At 37.3% G+C, this 20,086-nt stretch overlaps 1 protein-coding gene across 6 annotated transcripts in view; it reads left to right on the top strand.

Annotated features, from left to right (window-relative positions):
- The window catches only part of Cad99C (cadherin-99C), a 529,236-nt gene that overhangs the window by 489,966 nt on the left and 19,184 nt on the right, over positions 1–20,086 (top strand). For all 6 annotated transcript variants that reach the window (XM_068225294.1, XM_068225295.1, XM_068225298.1 and 3 more), the window contains 10 exons: positions 955–1,128; positions 2,479–2,688; positions 4,860–4,991; positions 5,091–5,207; positions 5,719–5,968; positions 6,825–6,976; positions 7,350–7,490; positions 12,598–12,816; positions 16,801–17,066; positions 17,847–18,062. In XM_068225294.1, the coding sequence (XP_068081395.1) occupies positions 955–1,128; positions 2,479–2,688; positions 4,860–4,991; positions 5,091–5,207; positions 5,719–5,968; positions 6,825–6,976; positions 7,350–7,490; positions 12,598–12,816; positions 16,801–17,066; positions 17,847–18,062 (1,877 nt within the window). The remainder of the gene's footprint in view (positions 1–954; positions 1,129–2,478; positions 2,689–4,859; positions 4,992–5,090; positions 5,208–5,718; positions 5,969–6,824; positions 6,977–7,349; positions 7,491–12,597; positions 12,817–16,800; positions 17,067–17,846; positions 18,063–20,086) is intronic.

Consider the following 20,086-nt stretch of genomic DNA (forward strand, 5'->3'; position numbering starts at 1 on the left):
CAAAGCGGAGGCGGAACAGCAGGCAATCACTCTCCAAGTAGGGTAATAACCTGCTTGATAATCAGCAGAAATGGCCGGCCGTAGTAAACATTGTATTACAAGGAATGAAATCGAATATATATTATGGGATAGTCAGACAGAATTGGGCAGTGATGTAGTTTTAGAAAATTAATCAATCTTATTTACTAGCAGTGAAATTTATAGCAGAATAACATAAAATTTCACGTGACAGTGATGATGATAATGAAGTCCATCCTGCCTACAAAAAGACAAAGGAAGGTGGGTGGGAATGGAGTAGAAACAGGTGATAAACCATACAGTTATGATTTTATATGAAATTCTGGAATAAACCCATCATAAACAGGAACCTCTCTCCAGATCCCTCCCCTCTACACATTTCTCAGCATGTGATTCACAACTCTTTATGGGATAAGATAGCTACTGAAAGAAACAGTTTTGCCGATCAGTTATTCACAAACAAACAAAAAAATCCCAACTCACCCTGTACGAGTTCACTGGGAACATTTCACAAGACTTAAAACCCTAAACCATGAAGTGACTCTGTTGAAAGCAAGACCAGAAAAAAAAGTGTAATGAGATATGACTGTGGAAGTATTTGGTGGCTTTGCATTTCCAGGAGTGTTTTAAGGTGTTTCACACCATTAAAACATACAAATTGTTCTTCTGGATACTGCACTTCATCACATCAAACAAGGCATGATTAGAATTCAGTCTGTTGCAGATTACATGTATAAATCTTAGTAGTGTAAAACTGTATCTTATGCATGAAAAATGGTATACATGCGCATGCTAAGTACATTAAAATGAATATGTCAATGGATTAATGCCATTGACCACTATAATTGTAGTGTAACTTGCAAGTCAATTTTCCATTGAATATTTTGCATTAGCATTTAAAATTTTAAAATACCAATAACTATTTTATGTGTGCAGGAGTACAAGTTTGTTGTAACAGCAAAGGATGGAGCTCCAGATCCTCGCCTAGCTACTGCTACTGTAACAGTTCAGGTTATTGACATTGATGATGAACGACCTATCTTTCATTCACCGATTTATGAAGCCAGAGTGCCTGAAAATGTTCCAGATTACATGGTCACCCAAGTAAAGGTTAGTAGAAATGTATTATGAATGTCATATTAGATCAATTTTTTGTAACGTTAACTTTAGACTACCGTACTTACAAATAATGGAAGAAAATAGGGGGCAGATAATCACATTGTTTTTCCTTTTGAATAACAGGCACATTCATCATTTAACAATGAATTGAGTAAATTGAGTAATGCCTGTAAAGAAATAAACTGTTCATAATTCATAGAGCTATCCTATCATTTAATATCTTGCATCAGTCTGAAATGTATTATGTTTCTGCATGGGAAGTATAGTAAGTACATGAAGAGAAGTATCCATCCTATACTACTGAGAAAAATATGAATTAACACCGACCACAATTAAGGTTTTATGGTCGTGTTATAAGAATGAGGGTTGTCAGTTTCTGTAAAATGTTTGGTTGTTAATACACTTTGACTAATGAATGGTTCCTAGGGGTAACATAACATTTCACAGTATATAGACACTGGTTATTTTAACTGTCTGTCTGTCAGGTCATCAGCCTTGAGGCTGGTTGGATCCTCAAATAGCACCACCATAGGCTATGCGGTTATAAGGAAACTGCAACAACCTATGGTAGGGCCAAAATGAGGCGTACTAAGCAAGATGAGGAGTGAGGTAGTTTACCATTGCTTTCCTCACTGGGCCAGAAAGTGCTGTTGCAGCACAGCTGATCCTATGAACAACACCTGTCATAACAATCAGACGCGCTCATGCTCTGAATGTCATTACTCAGCACTACCCATACCCCAGCAGTTTCCATATTGTCACAGCCATGGATGAGACTGGGACTTCAGTGGAAGCTACCCTTTGCTCTGGCCTGTGCCAGGAGATGGATGCAAAAGTACTGCATCCATCAAGAAATGGCAGTAGGCTATATATGGTTAATTCATCTTGTTGAGAGTCTGGGAGTTTGTGTATTCGTTTACATACAACATATCACACTAAAAACCACCACAGAAATATGCAATAGAGAATACAACCCTCTGCATAGGATTGGAATCAGGAAAGGCATGTGGCTGTAATACTAGGCTAAATCTGTACACAGTAATTGTGAAAAGTCCAGGAAGAAGCTATTTTTAAATTTGTTATTATTTGTAACAGCTCTATTGCTTTTATTATATTCTTTTTAAGTACCATTTCAGATCTTAAATTCATTTCTTTGTAAGCTTTGTCATTCAGGGCAACTTTCAGTCATGGAGAAACTGGAATAAAGTTTTTCAAAATAATACAGAAATAAATTCTTTTCTTTGAATATAAAATTTGAAAACTAGACACAGAATCATCATGTTATACTCAGTAGGCTGTTATTTTAGTGTATTATATTGTTTTTCTATTGTTATCCTACAGGCTGATGATCCTGATACAAATCAAAAGATAACATATGTTATAAGACAAGGTCCCACTGATCTTTTCTCCATCAATCCTCAAACTGGAGTTATACGCACTCTGCGTGGTCTGGACTACGAAAGAGAGACCCAGTATATCCTGGTGGTTGGCACTCTTGAAAACCCTGGTTCACAGCCGGGTGACACCACCAGGGTAATCATCAATGTGGAGGTCAGTTTGCTTCTTCATACATCTTAATATTAAATATGAATAGGCAATTATGATGCTAAATTAGAAGCTGTAAAATTGCTCAGGAAAATGTCTATAAATCGCAGGGATATGATAAGAGAAATGTCCTTTCCTTTTATTTTTCAAATAGTTATCGTCTTTCAACCCTTTTGCATTCATGACACAATTATTGCGATTGACCTATCTAAGGTTTTTGATGGGGTAGATCATGGGTGACTGCTGACAAATATGAGTGCAATTGGACTAGAAAGAAGAATGACTGAATGGATGGCTGTATTTCTAGAAATTAGAGTAGGTGAAGCATTATCTGTGCCTGAAATGATTAAGAGGGGAATCCCACAGGGCAGTATTATGTGACCTTTATGCTTTTTATTTATACAGGATAGTCGGAAACAATGTGAACTGGGTATATGAGCTTTAGAAGGTTGGTGATACTGATAAATAATTTGAAAATATAATTTGGTATCTCACACCATTGTCACTTTATCAGCTGCTGAAGTTAGCCAATCAGATCGCTTCGCGGGCGAATTCAAATGGGCTTTGTGGCCGTACCCCTTAGTGGCTGTGACTCTTTCCTAGAATGAGAATGTCTGAATCAGTTCATATGGACATGTAAAGAGGCCGGGCCAGTAATTGCAATGTTATTATTGATTGTATTGTTTGTTGTAGACAGGGTATTTGTTACAAGAAAGCAAGGCAGTATAAAGCTTTTTTTTTAAAGTATATGTCTGAGGATATGTTTGGGTCGCCAGTTTTGTAGCTGCTTTTCCTGGTACACCCTATGGAGATGAGCTACATGTACCATTGTGTTAGAGTGTTACCTCTAGGTGTAATTGTATGGGCTGGGAAGGTAAAGGAAGGGGGTGTGACCTTCAGGGAGGTACCATCCCAGCATTTGCCTGTAGTTTAAATGGGAAGCCATGGAAGACCATGAAAAACCATTTCAGGCATGGCCGATGGGGGATTTGAACCCTCCTGTCTCTCAAGTACAGAGCTACTGTTCAGTGCAGTATAAAGTAATGTTTTTCTCACTTTGAGTTTGCTAAAATATTATTGTAACTGTCTGACAAAACATGAATACTACATTTAAAAAAATGCAAATGACATAAAGTGAATGTCTGTGAAGTTCTCTTTCCGGGTGACTGTACCTTGGTGGATTTGTTATGGATGTGATGGAGCTGCTCTGTTAGGAACGATGTACTATGATCTGGATTAACACATTGAGCCGGGAGAGTATAATGCACTTGAGAGGTGCCTTTGGACGACAGGCATTTAAAGAAGCTTTATATTTCCTGCTAAGATAATTATCCAAAATACATGTTTTCAAATTCTGTACAATAATTCAAAGATTATTGCAATTACTGGTAAATTTTTTCTGAGAACTGGAAATCCTTTCTGCACAGAGTAAGGAGGTAAATTGACAATCCTTCTGATAACATAGAGTTATTATGGCTGCTAGTTTGATCTGGAAACATTCCTATAGGGATAGCTGCTTTTGTTAATTATTACCGATAGGTACAACCTGCTAGTCACTTGTGAAGATATTTATAATTAACACATCCATACTAGAAATGAAAATTCAAATATTCATTGAAAATAAGTAATGATAATGTCTTTAGGTGAAATTTCTACAAATGGTTCATTAGTGTTTTCATTGGTCTTATGCAAACAGTGCTGAGAGAAACTCTCATTCTCTGTACTATTACATCCTGCTAATAGTTGGGACTAAGTACAAATTATCTGAAGGTGTCTGCAGTAAGTTTAGTTATTGTTTCAATCTCCAAGTAGTCAAATTTGTACTTTTCTTTTACATAGTCACAGAGTGGATGATAATAAGATAAGCTATTTTTCCCTTGAAGACAGTTTGCCCATAGATAATTTCATACACAATGATTCATTTATTTTACTGTAGCAGTATCTGATGCCATCATCGTTGCTCTCTCTCCCATCTTTAAAAATGTCACTAAAATGTCAGTGGCCAACAGCATTGAGTTACTTCAAAGTATTAAAATATATTTAGAATAAGATCACAATAATATATAGATATCACTAATTCATGATAATTTGTTTAGCATTTATTTATCAGAGGTACTGTACATTAATAAACTTATGTCATTATTTTCATTATGACAATATACCGTTGGAATTTTCAGGATAGAAATGATATTCCTCCAGTATTTACTGCTGTGCCTCGTCCTGTTACTCTGGATGATGATGTGCCTATTGGAACAACAGTGACAACATTGATTGCCACAGATTCAGATGGCACTCCTCCAGGGAATAAGGTAGCGTACATGAAATATTATGGTGATTAATCTGATTATAAATATTATTTAACAGTGTTTATTTTCTTTAAATTATCCCAATGATGTTATCAATTTTAGGTGCGCTATGAATTGGTTGGACGAGGAAAGGCTACCAAATACTTTCAGATTGATCCTGACACGGGAGTTATCCAGGTTCGAGATGATCTTAGGAAAGAGGTTCAGTCAGAATATGAGGTAAGATTATTTCTCGATCTACGCTGAATCAGTACATATGTTTGAACAAGTTTGATGATAGATGCTGTTTTAAGGCGTCAAATATCAGTGTCATTGACCCTTCATATTAATTTCACAGCAAGAAATCCTAGAATACTTCATATTTGTTACAGGGCCTATATTTTGTATTCATTTGTTCAAAAAAAAAGAATATTGCAGCAGATTTTCCCTCAATGAAGATATAAGTGTGTTTGAATAACAGATTCAAATTCTGCCAGTTGCTTGGTAAATCAATAACAGAAATGCTACAGCCTGTGCATATCATAACTTATGTTTTCCTTCAGAATGTTGCAAAGATATAATTAATTCATGTTCAATATTCCTGGTAGATTTTAAGTTTACTTATATTAGGACTTAGAATAACTGATGTTTATTTCTATGAAATTTTGAAAAGCCTGGATTGTGCATGTCTACTTTGAGATAGTGAAGTTTGCACATATAACTCTGATGTATGATCTTTGAATATATTCAGGTGGATGTTAAAGCCTATGACCTTGGTGAGCCACATTTGTCGTCTGTGATATCACTCCATGTTTACGTGAGACATGTAGCGACCGTTGCTCCTGACACTGGCATCGGGTTTGCTGACGACTCATACACTGTAGAAGTGCTGGAGAATGCGACAGCTAATACTCTCATCAAGACTTTAGCTATAGTGAACAGCAGGGCTCACCAAGACATCATTCCTCTGAAATGTACAATAATTGAAGGCAATGAAGAAGGTATGGAATTACATTTATATGTCACATAACCAAATCCGTATTCTCAGTGATGCATGCAAGGGTGTGTTCACCAGGTTCAACCTCTCCCACCTGAACATTTCAACTTTTCCTTTTTAATTGAAATGTAAAATACTACTACTACTACTACTACTACAAATATTTTTATGTTTTGCGGAGGTGTTGAGGTGCTGTAAATTTGTCCCGCAGAAGTTCTTTTACATGCCATTAAAACTACAGAAAAAAAAGCTGACATATTTGAGCACCTTCAAATACCACTTTACTGAATCAACCAGTCTTGAAAATGAATTAGCTGAGTGCTCACTTATGGGCTTTTGGGTTCAGAGGGCCCCTGCTTAGAATTCCTGGCTGGGTTGGGGATTTAAATCTTAATAGTTAATTCCTTTAGCTCAGATTTAAGAGTTTGCACTGTCCCAACATCCCTGCAACTCGTGCACCATAATAACGTGCTGTTCTGCATACACAGCTGATGCCGTCCATCCTCATCAGATGATCTGCCTTACAAGGGCTGCACCAGGCTAGCAACAGCCGCATTAAATTATTATCTAAATTTGTTTAATTACAGACCTTTGAATTAGCGTAAAGTTTGTGGTAGAGCTAGGTTTAGAACTTAGTTTCCCTAATGTCATCTGCTAATATTAGCCATTGGATAAGGAGATACAATAAATCCATACCAGTAGTAAATCTGTTGTATCTCTATTTTTAATCCTCCTGCCTTCCTTCACATCCTGCCTTCTCCAGCCGAAAATATACTTGGTTACATTATAAATAAGAAATGGAAAGAGGGAATTTTTTTTTTTTTTAATATGTCTGTGATAGTATGTAATTTTCATTTCAGGTCTTTTTTATGTAAATATCACTGAAGATAAGAATTGTGATGTGAAACTAGCCAAAGGTGACCTGGATCATGAAAAGAAGCATGAATATCAACTAAAACTGAAATTAGAAACTTTATCAGGACTCATCAATCAAGCTAAGACTACAGCACTTGTGAGTATTATCTTACACCTCATTTAGTTTAAAGAGTAATGTTACACCTTCTTTCTCACTCTTCTGGAGTTCATAACAGGAAAAATAAATTACTGTCAGAGAAGCTTCATACTTGGTGCCCAATCATGATAGATTTCAAGTTGAATAATATGTCCTAGACAACTTTAAGTTGTTGTTTATTCATTTTTGGGGTGTAGATTTTCTAAATGTTACCTATTTAGCTGCAGTCCTAAGGAATTTCCTTTACCAGATATTAACATTAACAAGTAGAACTTATGTGCATAAACAACAAACTGATAAGTCTGGCACATATATATAAAGAAAGCCTAAAATGATGTTACATAAGCCATAATATTCTTCCATCCTCTTCCAGGTTAAAATTCAAATCGTTGATGTGAATGATAATGAACCAGAGTTCATATTCCCTGTACCAGACAATCAGCTTACACATGGGAAGTATTTTGGAGCCATATCAAAGGATTCAAAAATTGGAACATCTGTTCTTCAAGTAAAGGTAGGTTACTTGTTTGCTATATTTGTATGTTTTTGTTCAACCACACTATAATTTGCTAATTTCATGTGACGTAACTGTCTCTTAATGATGTACATTAAAGTACTGCCATTCATTACAGTACTGTTGTTATGCTAACCATTGATTTCCAACTAACCATATCCAATATCGATCAACATCATACATAGAACAATCCTCAAGCCTTGGAAGCAGCGGTCATAGCACTCAAATAAACACTCTGCTGGGTACCATTCCCCAGATAAATTTCACAAAGTGCACAATCAAAGAACTGCATTTATAATAAAATCAACTCTGTTCATATTAATTTAAATATTATAATAAATTGAGTTCATTACCTAAGCAAGCCTTGCTTTGAGGTTAAAATCTTCAAACTATAGCACTGTTCTATACAGGCTATGTATTGAACTAAATAGTCAGGAACACTCATGGCCAAGGTATATCATGGCTGCCATTTGTTGCAGTAGTCAAGAACATCATCCTTCGAACTTTGAAGCTGGATATTTTTCAAACTACACTACTGGGAAAAAAAATATGCAACATTCTCAAGTACAAGGTCATTTTATTCACAAGCGATGTAACAGGTAGTTCATCATTGCAGGAGTATATGATTACAAATTCAGACCAAATAAACCACACCTCACAGTAAAGTGTGCCCAAACAGTTGCATTAATACAAAGTGTACCCTGCTCTGGCAGCAATGCAGGCATGTATTCGCACATGCAAATGATCGTAAAGATGCCAAATGGCATCCTGCGATAAATAGTGCCAAGTATCTTGCACCTTTTGATGCAATTTGGCAATCTTTCTTGCAGGCTCTGGTGATGCCTAAGTTCCCGCTTCATCATGTCCCATATGTGTTCAATTGGTGAGAGATCCGGTGATCTTGCCGGCTAGGGCAGTTGTTGTACAGCATGTAGAGCTCGTTGTGTTGCAGTAGCTGTATGTAGACATGCATTATCTTGCTGAAAAATCACATCAACTTCTTGTCGAAGAAGTGGCTGTAGCATGGGGCAACAACCTGTGCAATGCAGCAGGCACTGGTTATGTTACCCTGCAGAAACACCATCTGTGACCGCGAGTTGTAACTGATGGACCCCCCCGACACCATGAAGCCTGGGGTGGGACCTGGTTATTATGGGCGAATGCACTCTGGAATAGGCCGCTCATCAGGTTTACGCCATACACGTGTATGTCCATCACTTGCATACAGACAGAATCTACTCTCACCACTGAAGACAACAGAGCACCACTCCCCTCTCCAGTCGACTCTTTCACGACACCAGAGTAGCCGTGCTTGGCTGCGTCATGATGTCAGTGGTAATCTGGCCAGAGATACATATGATCATAATCCTGCTGCAAGCAGATGGTTCCCAATGGTCCTTGATGACACAGCAGGTGTAGCATGTGACCGGATTTCGTAACTGGATGTTCGGTCGGTCACCGCTGCTCGTACAATGTGCCAATCTTGACGCGCGTCTGTACTACACGGAGATCTGGAGCCTGGTCTATGGGTGTGGGAAAGTCCGCAGACCACTGGTGAAAGCAGCGACACACTACTGATACATTGTGCCCAACATGTGCAACAATCCACTGATACGTCCATCCAGCTTCCTGCAGGCTCAAAATGCAACCTCGTTCAAATGCCTGCAGTTGTCCAAAAAAGAGAACGTACTCATTGGTGAGGCATGGTTATACCCTAGAATGAATGTTGCAAACACTGTTGACCTCTAATATCAGCACAATTACTGCATGTAGAATCAGAACAGAGTGCGCATGGACAGGCCTCCTGAGCGCCATCTGATCGCTGATGTCCGTGACAAATGAATCACTAACACAACAACCCCTCAGTATGTACATATTATATATACCCTGGTGCCATTGAACACAGGCATGTTTTTTCTTTTTCTTTCTTTCTGGCAGTGTACATTTCATTATGCTGGATCATTTAGCAATTACTGATAAAACCATTAAAGGTGTTTCATGAATATCAGTATTTTCATTTCAGTGATGTACATCTTGGTACAAGGTATTTCTTGTAAAGATTGTTTCTTTTTAGATTTTATGAAAGTATTCGTAGCTCCTGTTTATGGAGTGGTTCAAGCCCCACTGTTGGCTGTCCTGAGAATGGTTTTCTGTGGTTTCCCATGTTCACTTCTAGGGAAATGCCAGGATAATTCCTATTCATAGGTCACAGATATTCCTTTCTCATACTTCATTGCCCCTCAAATCACAACAAAATATCTCCTGGCCTGAGAGAGGGCACCACCCTCTAGGAGGCCCGCGGCACCCCTTCAGGGTACGGAATGAATGCAAAAATTGAAAAATAAACTCCACTATATGGAGAGGCTATGGTTTAACAGCTCTGTATTCGGGAGATGGATGGTTTAAAACCCCACCATTGGCTGTCCTGAGATGGTTTTCTGTGGTTTCCCATTCTCACTTCCAAGTAAATGCCAGGACAGTTCCTATTTATAGGTCACAGGCAATCCATTCTCCTTTGTCCTTCACCGCAACTCACATCATCACACATCTCCTGGCCAGAGAGAGGATGTCACTCTCTAAGTATCCCACCTTACCTCTTCAGGGTATGGAAACAATAAAACTCACTTATGCTCATTTCATAAACTTACTAGTGTCTTAATAAATGCCATATTAGGGTATTGCATAATATACTATTGGTCAGATTGATTTAGATAAAGGTCTAGATCCTTGGCTTAGTGGTCAGCATAGTGGCCTGCAGTTCAGAGGGCTCCAGGTCTGAATCCCTGCTGGATCATGGATTTTAGCTATGTTTGGTTAATTCCTCTAGCTTGGATGTTGGGTGCTTGTGATAGTCTTAATATATATCTTCATTTACATACAACACACCACCCTATCATCCATCACAGAAACACGCTGTAGTGAATCCGTCCACATAGGGTTGGCATCAGGCAGGGCATCTGGCTTTTTTTTTTTTTTTTTTTGCTAGTGTCTTTACGTCGCACCGACACAGATAGGTTTTATGGCGATGATGGGATAGGAAAGGGCTAGGAGTTGGAAAGAAGCGGCCATGGCCTTAATTAAGGTACAGCCCCAGCATTGCCTGGTGTGAAAATGGGAAACCAAGGAAAACCATCTTCAGGGCTGCCGACATTGGGATTCGAATCCACTATCTCCCAGATGCAAGCTCACAGCCGCACGCCCCTAACCGCACGGCCAACTCGCCTGGTGCATCTGGCTGTAAACTGGGCTTAAACCATATTGGTGCCAACCATAGGACCCAGTGGAAAGAAGGTGAACAAACAGTTGTATTGTGATAGGTATTACGAAGTATATTGCCATGAAATACAATTTATTGAAGATAATAATACTGTAGTTAGGTTGTTAAATGTTATTAATAGGAGAATTAGGAAAACATGAATTACAGATTTTCAAACTGAAGAACATACCAGTATTTAAACTGGAGATATTTGCACCATGAAAATGCAACTCTTTGAATTGTGGACATGTCACATTTTAAAATAAATCATATTACACAGCTCAGGGGAAATATATAGCAAAATCTTGCTTGAATACTTTTAGATAGATGGTTAAAGAACACCACCGTGAAAACAAATTTTGTACCACAATACTTTTTTAATCTCACAATTATTGACTCTTTAATATAATATAAATAAAAACGGCAGGCTGAGTACCTCAGAGTGTAGAGCACTGATCTCCTGAGCTCAAGTTGGTGGGTTGGATCCTGATTCAGTTCGGTGGTACTTGAAGGTGCTGAAATACACCAGCCTTGTGTTGGTAGATTTACCGGCATGTAAAAAAAACTCCTGCAGGACAGCATTTCTGAAAAACCATTAAAGTAGGTGTGGGATGTATGTTACATCATCATCATTATTATTATTATTATTATTATTATTATTATTATTATTATTATTATTATTATTCGCTAATTGGCCAGCTAGGGACCACGATAAGCCTCAATTTACATTCTGGCATTTTTCTTTTCTTTTTTTTTTTTTTTTTTTTTTTTTTGCTTGATCACATTGTCTTCATTAGCTCACTGTGTTTAGCACGACGTTCTTCTAAGGACTTTCTAGTCCAATGTATTGTTGGAGCTGACAAGCTCATTGCTAAATGTGAATATTCTCAAGTAATTTTTCTACTACTTCTTGTTAAATCATTTGATTACTCTATTTGGGTTTTAAAAGAAGAAAGAAATAAAATTTTCAATTTTTATTCAAGTAAATTTTTGCTCTAAGTGATCCCCTGTCCAGCCATTCATCCCACACACTTCCTTACCTCTGCGTTCTACGATAATTCCCTGTATCTATTATTATTATTATTATTATTATTATTATTATTATTCATTGCTTATTTAGAAGAAATATTAGCAGTTGCTTGGTTACATTAAAACTTACCAGCTGTCTTCTATTCCACAAATTCAGAGAATTATATGCTTGCACTCATATCATCAGGTAACATTCTTGTTTCACAATAAATCTCCACAATTTTGAAAAAGTGTTTCCTTTCTTTGTGAAATGTATTTGTATTGTCCTGTGTTTACTTTCTTTCACTCCAACATCAGAAAAACATAACATGGGAAGTTCTTGATTGACCTGAGAGATATTGTCTAATCATAGAGAATGAAAGAAAGTTGGGACAATGATGTACATAACAGAAACTGTACATAAAAGAGTGAGAATTCATTGCACTACATAAAATTCCTGTAAGTTTCCTTCTTACCTTTGTATTTCGAATCAAATTTGGTACTTGGCTGTTCATGGCTTTATGGTAACAAGTTTCCTCCAAGATCTCTATTTTCTCCTGGGATTTTAATTAACTTATTGTCAACTCTGGAAGTACTGTATGTGACAAGACCTTGCCAATTGTCACTTTCCTAATCTTTGGTGTTTAATGGAAGACTGACTTCACATGTGACTGGAATAAGATTACCATACTTGTTTGATTTGTGAGTATGCTTCTGCATTGGCAGTCAGTTTAAGTAATTTCATAACCTAAGTTACCATTCACAGACAAATCAATATGTGTTTTCTGAGACATGTAAGAAGTTCTTCATAACTTAAATGTGCAATAATTGATCTTTTTACAGGCTGAAGATAAAGACAGTGGCAAGTATGGGAAAGTGGTGTACAGAATCATTCCAAGCAAGAGAGGTTCCGATTTCTTCACTATAGATTCAGGTACCATCAAGAGCAAGAAGTTGTTTGACAAAGTGGAGTCAAATCAGCTGCCCTTCAAATTCAATGTCGAAGCTCGAGACAATGCTAACTCTACTCGAGACTTTCATGCTGTACAGGTTCCTATAGTGGTAAGTCTCTTCTAGGATTCAGAGTTAATGATGATGCATTTTAATACATACATTTTGACCTGAAATGAATACATTTCAAAATATTCATGAAAGCAAACAATGTCCAGGCAAAGCTCCTATTTTTGTTCATATTACTGTATATATTGTACCTATGAAGTCAATTCATTTTTTCTTTAAAGTAGATACCGTACTAATCATAAATTAATTAATTTCTAGGTAAATGAAATCTATTACAATTATCTATATAACATTTATATAAAACATTTTTTTTTCTGGTTCTACCAGTCCACAGGGGCATTTGGTCTACCAAGCAACCACAGCTCAGCCTGAAGGCCTGCAGATTACTGTATGAGGTAACACATGGTCAGCGCTACAAATTCTCTTGGCCATTATTCCTGGCTTTCTAGATGGTGGCTACCAACTCACCGTCAGATAGCTCCTCATTTGTAATCACATAGGTTGAGTGGACCTTGAATCAGCCCTCTGGTCCAGGTAAAAAATCCCTGGTCTGGCTGGGAATTGAACCTGGGGCCTCCAGAAAAGAGGCAGATATGCTAGCCCTACATCACAGGGCTGGCACAAAACTATGTACATGAAACATGCGTATGATTTGGATTGATGATAAGCATAGAGAAAAGACTAGATAAAGAACTGATTAGGAGTCTACCACCTGAGCGGCAGCCTTAAATGCAGATCAGTGGTGATTGATTGAACTTGTACATGTGAATATATAGGGTGTGTGATATTAGAGCAGAATGCATAGGTGTAGGCCAAGAACAAGAATGAAATAGTTGTTTTAGGTGTTTTAATTTTTATGTGATCCACAGACTACTAAATAGCCTGCAGGAAACATCTGGATTATTTTATAGAATTTATTGAAAGACATACAATGACAGGGAAGGATTCAGTTGAGTGAAAATGTAGTAAGCAGTTCGGTCTACGCTGATTACTTGGTCTTCATGGCAGACTATCCTGAAAGCTTGCAATCAAAATATTGAAGCTAGAAAAGAGAAGCAGTGAGTGAAAATTAGCTTTTCCAAGACTAACATGACGTCAATAGGAAAGAAACCAAAGAGGATTGAATAAGATATGATTTTTTTTATCCTAGCAAAGTTAGGGATGTACTCCCTTTCTTACACTTATTATCCTAATATTCTCTTACTAATGCCAACGTCGTAGCTTTGTTGAAACACCGGATCCTGTGAGATCTCCGAAGTTAAGCAACATTGGGCATGGTCAAGATTTGGATGGGTTGCCTCGCGCTGTTGGTGGGGGATAAGGGAATGGAGGAGCGGAAAGGATCCGGCCACCGTACCGTACGTAAACTCCGGCTCAGGCACACCTCTGCGGAGGTTCGGACCTACCTTCAGGCAGAATACACCCTTACCTTACCTCTTACTAATAACAACTACTTTTAAATGATGCAAATAAAAATAACAAGATGAAGAAAAGAAATATGTCGACAATGATAAAAGTAATAGTACCTACGAATAAAATAATCAAACCTAGTGATATTAAGATGGAATTATGTCATATGCACAGGAAACACACTGTACATACATAAAAAATATATGAACATTAAATTCAAGTTCATGTAAATGTCTGGGAGAGTAGTAGATTTACTAATTACTGATGTTTATTTCCTATTGTTAAAAAGAGACAAATTTCAAGTTACTGAAATATTACCTTCGGTTTAGAGATGATGAGAAGGAAGAAGGAAAATGTTCTGTGAAAAGAAGAGGGAAATAATTATAAAGAGGAAATAGGAGTTTTGAGATCACAACTAGATGATTCATTATATTTTCCTAGTATTTCTACATAGCTGTGTTGCTAGACATGCTTCTGACGTCCACTGGTAGCAGATTCCATTGTCAGGATGCAGTAACTGTGAATGTTTTAGCGTAGATTGTCATTCTGTGTACAGGAAGGGATAAACACACGGTGCTGTAGGATTGGGTGTTTTTGTTAGAGGCTGTGAAGGGGAGGTTGATGCAATAATGGAGATAGGCTGGTTGAGAAGGTCAAAGAATATTATGCAAAAAGTATGAAGTGTGCGGCACTCTTGCAAATGAAACCACCCAAGCTGCATGAGGGAAGGTGTGACAAGGTCAGCGTAATGAAGCCTGCAAATTTATCTCACACAAGCATTCTGATTACTTTGTAATTTCCTTCCCTATTCTATTCCTAGGTTATTATAAACTATATTGCAATAATTGAAATGAGGTAATCCAAATGATTCAACAAGAATTTCCTTTCGTTTAAAAGGGGAAAAGATTGTAAATTTTCTCTAGTTTAAAAGGGGAAGTGAGTTAAAATTCTCTGAGACAATGTAGCATTCCGTACATTTATCGGCACACAGATACAGTGTGGGAAAACAAGGACAGATGTGCATCAAATACCAAGATTCCTTACGTTTTGGCTATACTGTATGAGAGTGTCACTAATGGACAACTATGGTAACACTGTTCGATTGAGTATGTAAAGTAATTTAGGGTAACCAGTAATTATTGCTTGGGATTTTGATGGGTTCAGTTTCATTCTGTGATTTTTGGCCCACATGTCTTTGGTCATCAATTCTTCTGAGTGTAGGTTTTCAGGTTTACTATGTACCAGTATATGTATCTAAAAGTCCTATGTGTATAAGGGGTATTAAGTGTTTTGATCTAAAAGCTGTGCCATTTATATACAGAAACAAAAATAGGGTGCCCACTACAGATATTTGTTGTATGCCCATGTTGGCTGTACACCAGTTTGAATATTTGTTGTTCTTATTAAGTACACACTGCCAGCGGCTGGTGAGATACGAACTGATCCACTGGCATACACTTGTGGAAAATGTCGTGTAGAGATTACAAAACTGGAACAGGTGGATCTTTTCAAGTATTTAGGATGTTTATTCTCTCAGGGTGGAAATCAAGTTGCTGCAAAGCTAATGCAGAGCTTCCAGTTTTGATCAGTGTATTCCGTAAGAGAGAAGTCAGCTCCCAGACTATACCAACTTCACATCGGTTTGTTTTCAGATTGACTTTACTGAATAGGAGTGAAAGTTGGGTGTACTCAGGATATCTTAATCATGAGTTGGAAGAAACCATCATCAAAGTAGTGAGAATGATTGCTGGTGAAAACAAGTGAAAATAAGTGCAGAAGACTACTCCGAATGAGGGGATAGAGGCTAAAAATTAGGAGTAAACTCAGTGGATGCGGCTGTACATATGAACTGGGTTTGGTGGTGGGGTCGCATTAGGTGAATAGTTTTTCTACTAACACAAGATTGGTGTATTTCTGCACCATCAAGTACCCCCAGACTTGGGTTCAGAAGGCCAGCACACTACTGTCTGAGTCATTCAGCCCAATGTGGCTTTGTGCCTTGAAACAACAGTCAAATTCAGTCTGGCGGTGTGTGACAAGTGTGGTTGAAAGAAAAGTTTGGTATCACCTATAATATAATATCAGTGTATGACACCCTTCAGAATAATAGACATAGCTACTTGGTGCATCGGTGGAGGTCATCAAGAAAAAAATAGCAAATAAGACAGCTAGCAGTATTCCACCATCAGTGTGCAGGGTCCGTAATATCATGTATTCCTGTGACTGGATACCTACAGAATGGTTGACTGTCACAAAATTCACCACAGATGATTTATAATAACACCTGCCGATCAGAGTCATTTCTTAAAGTAGTGGGGAGAATGTAGGGAATTTGACTGACTTTAATATTAACAATATATTATACAAGGTTTTTAGTGGAAGAATTAACATTCTAGAGTTTAGGATGACAGCTGGATTCACTGTTTAACTCTTTTGTCACAAGGAATTTAGGAGCAATAGAGGCTGTGGCAGCAACTGCAAGAAAGGGATTCTAAAATCACCAAAGTCTTTGCCAGTGATTTTCAGACTGAATATGAAAGAGTCATAATAAAATTATATTCAAGTTTCTGAAGAGATTATGAATTTTATAATAATTTGATACGTTATTATTTTCAGATTAATTTGATTGATGACAGCCATCGCATGGTACTAGTCATCAGTGGCCGTACGCCAGAGTTTGTCCAGCATGATGAAAATAAAGTGATCAAGAACTTGGAGGACATTACTCATCTTATCATTGGAATTGAGAAAGTAGCTCCCAAAATGTGCCTAGGAGATAACAGCACATTTGAAACTGACAGCTCTAGTACAGACATTTGGTTCTATGCAATTGATCCCCAGAATGAGACCATTCTGGAGAGGAATAGTATCAGAGTCCAGAGGTGAGATTTTCATCTACAAATGTTATAGTTAACTGTTACTATAAACAATAATTTTAACAGTGTTTTCAATGGAAGAATTTAGAAAATATGTCATCAATATCAATTTAGGATTATCATTGTCTTAAGTCATTTCAAAGTGTGTGCAAGGAAGCCATCAGTCATTTTGAGTTAGAATTTGACAACAGAATTTAGCAGTGTGTAAAATTTACACTCTTATGAATAGATTAAGAAAAAGATCATAGATGATACTTTCATCTCCACATAATTCTCAGCAGAAATTGTTGGTGGTTTTGTCTCATGCAGAAATGTGAAGTTACTAATGGAACTTTTTTGTATCTTGAAAGATACAATTACAAGGTACCGGTATTGTTGTAAATCTTAATGTTTTCTTAGTTCAAGTCTTCAAAGAAAAACTGAAGTTGTATTAGTAAGTTCAAACTCAGTGCAGCAATATGTTACTTACTAAAGCAATCTTCTTTAGTGACATTTCTCAATTTCCATACTTTTTACCTTTTATCAGGCTGCATTACTTTTTGTTTGTTTGTTTGTTTGTTTGTTTCTTTCTTTCTTTCTTTCTTTCTTTCTTTTTTCTTTCTTTCTTTCTTTCTTTCTTTCTTTCTTTCTTTCTTTCTGTTATTTTTTTTTTGTGTATGTCAGAAATAACTGAGCAATTGATGTTTTAAAATAATTGATTTTATCTTCATTGAAGTATGTTGACTTATACATTAATAAATTATTCACAAACCATTTGTCATATTTTAATTTCATTTGTCTTTTCAGGTCAATCTTTGACAAAAGAGCCATGGCTAACATAACCAGAGATGTGACAGGAGACCTACTACCAGCAACAGCGACTGATATCCATGGTCCACTAAAAGAGTCCAAAACTATTATCATCTCCTGGGATGTATTTCCATATGCTCTCATCGTGATAGCTTGTCTTATACTGGTGCTGGGCATTGCAGGCATTGTGTATATCTGCATCTCATGGTCTAGGTAATTACATAATATTTGCTTAACCTTTTGATATAAAAGGGATTTTGTTCAATTACCATGGTTTTTAACTCGTAACATTTTGATGATGGCATATTGTTTTCAGACTTTATTTACTAGGAATGAAAAAAATAAGGGATTTATTATATACTGTTATTTATCTTAAGTACAGCTTTGAGGTGTTAAGGTGCATTGTGAGTTGAGACCATCCGATGGGTCTCATCATTCACAAGTAATGCACAGTTTTGGCATGCAGCCTGTGACCCATTGGCAACCTCATTGAAACTGGTGGTCTGTATGCACTATTGTTTGTTTTGATTAAAGGTAGTGTTGTAAAGATACTCAAAGGTCTAATTAGTATTGAAAACATTAATTTGATATTGGTGGAAACAAATCACAATACAAGAAACACAAAACCAAAGAAGTGGACAGATGTAACTGAACACAAGTTGTGGAACTTCTTCGCACTCATTATTTGTATGTCCCAAACCCCATGGCATTACAGCCCTTGAAGGGCCTTGGCCTACCAAGCAACCGCTGCTCAGCCCACAGACCTGCAGATTATGAGGTGTCGTGTGGTCAGCACGACAAATCCTCTCGGCCGTTATTCTTGGCTTTCTAGACTGGGGCCGCCATCTCACCATCAGATAGCTCCTCAATTCTAATCACATAGGCTGAGTGGACCTCGAACCAGCCCTCAGGTCCAGGTAAAAATCCCTGACCTAACCGGGAATCGAACCTGGGACCTCCGGGTAAGAGGCAGGCATGCTACCCCTACACTATTTTGTATGTACCCCTGACATGTTCCACATCATAAGAAGTTAGTTCACCTTCTGTACAGACTAACCACAAAATGTGAAAGCATAATCTGAATGACTCACTCTGAGGCCTGCTGGTGGGTCCCAGAAGTAAAGAGTCAGCGGTGACCCACTGGTGGGTGTCATAGTCGCCAGCGTGTTAAGTCATAGTGATTGTTAGTTTCATATTCTTAGTAATGAACTCTCAAACAGTTTAGCTACTGTCGACCTTGATTTGAGGAAACAGCACTATCGCCCTATCACACTGTGCAGAAACAAACAAGAGAATGCACTGGAATGAAGCCATTTGATGAGAAACATCGTATTTTTCCAAAATTATGGCTACACGAATAAGAGAAAATAAACAAAGAAACAGGAGGGAATCATTTTATAAAAATATAAGGCGTTACGGAGAATTTAATTAAAAGAGGTCCGTACAAGAATGAAAGGCAAGAAAAGCATGACTGAATTAAATAAGCATGACTATGGTGACTCCTGCATTTATTTTAGTGTATGGGCTGCGAGGAAAGGAAAACAATTTAACACTAACTGTACATGCTTGCCTATGAATCCTCCTTGATCTTTTGACTGCACATCTTCATAATTACTCAGCTTTGAATATAGATGTACTGGTTTAAAATACATCAATAATTTTCAAGGAACTCACTCCTGAAGACCTGAATGTTCATCCTGGGACATAATTTTTATCATTGACTTTTCAAAGAATACTACCAGTAAGCATTTTAATGAAAGGAAAAGATTGTGTAAGAATAGAATTTATTTATTTATCATCTATAGGGTGTCCTAATTATAGATAATGTAATAGAAAATTAAATAAAATGTTAAATAATATATATACATTATTCCCCCATGAGGAGGCTACCACAAAGACAAAGTATGTCAACTACACAGTATTTTGTCTCCTAAGTTACTGGTGAGTTTGCTAGTGTACCAGACAGAAATAACCATCACAGGACTGAGAATGTACAACTCATCAAATGTTATATAGATGATTGCGAAGTATGGTTATTGAACCTCATATTGCTGCGATAGCGATGTCATGAAGTCGTGTTCGGTTGAGACCGAGAGAATCCCATAGCTGTACAAGAAATTTATGGATTGTGCCTCGAGCTCCGATCATGAGTCCATGGACGGAAATATTGTCTAGATGATATCTGTCTTTATAGTAGTTACGGTTGGCTTGTAAATTGACTTCTTCTCAGCGTCCAC

Source organism: Anabrus simplex, chromosome 1, assembly GCF_040414725.1.
Source record: "Anabrus simplex isolate iqAnaSimp1 chromosome 1, ASM4041472v1, whole genome shotgun sequence".
NCBI classification, from domain to species: Eukaryota; Metazoa; Arthropoda; class Insecta; order Orthoptera; family Tettigoniidae; genus Anabrus; species Anabrus simplex.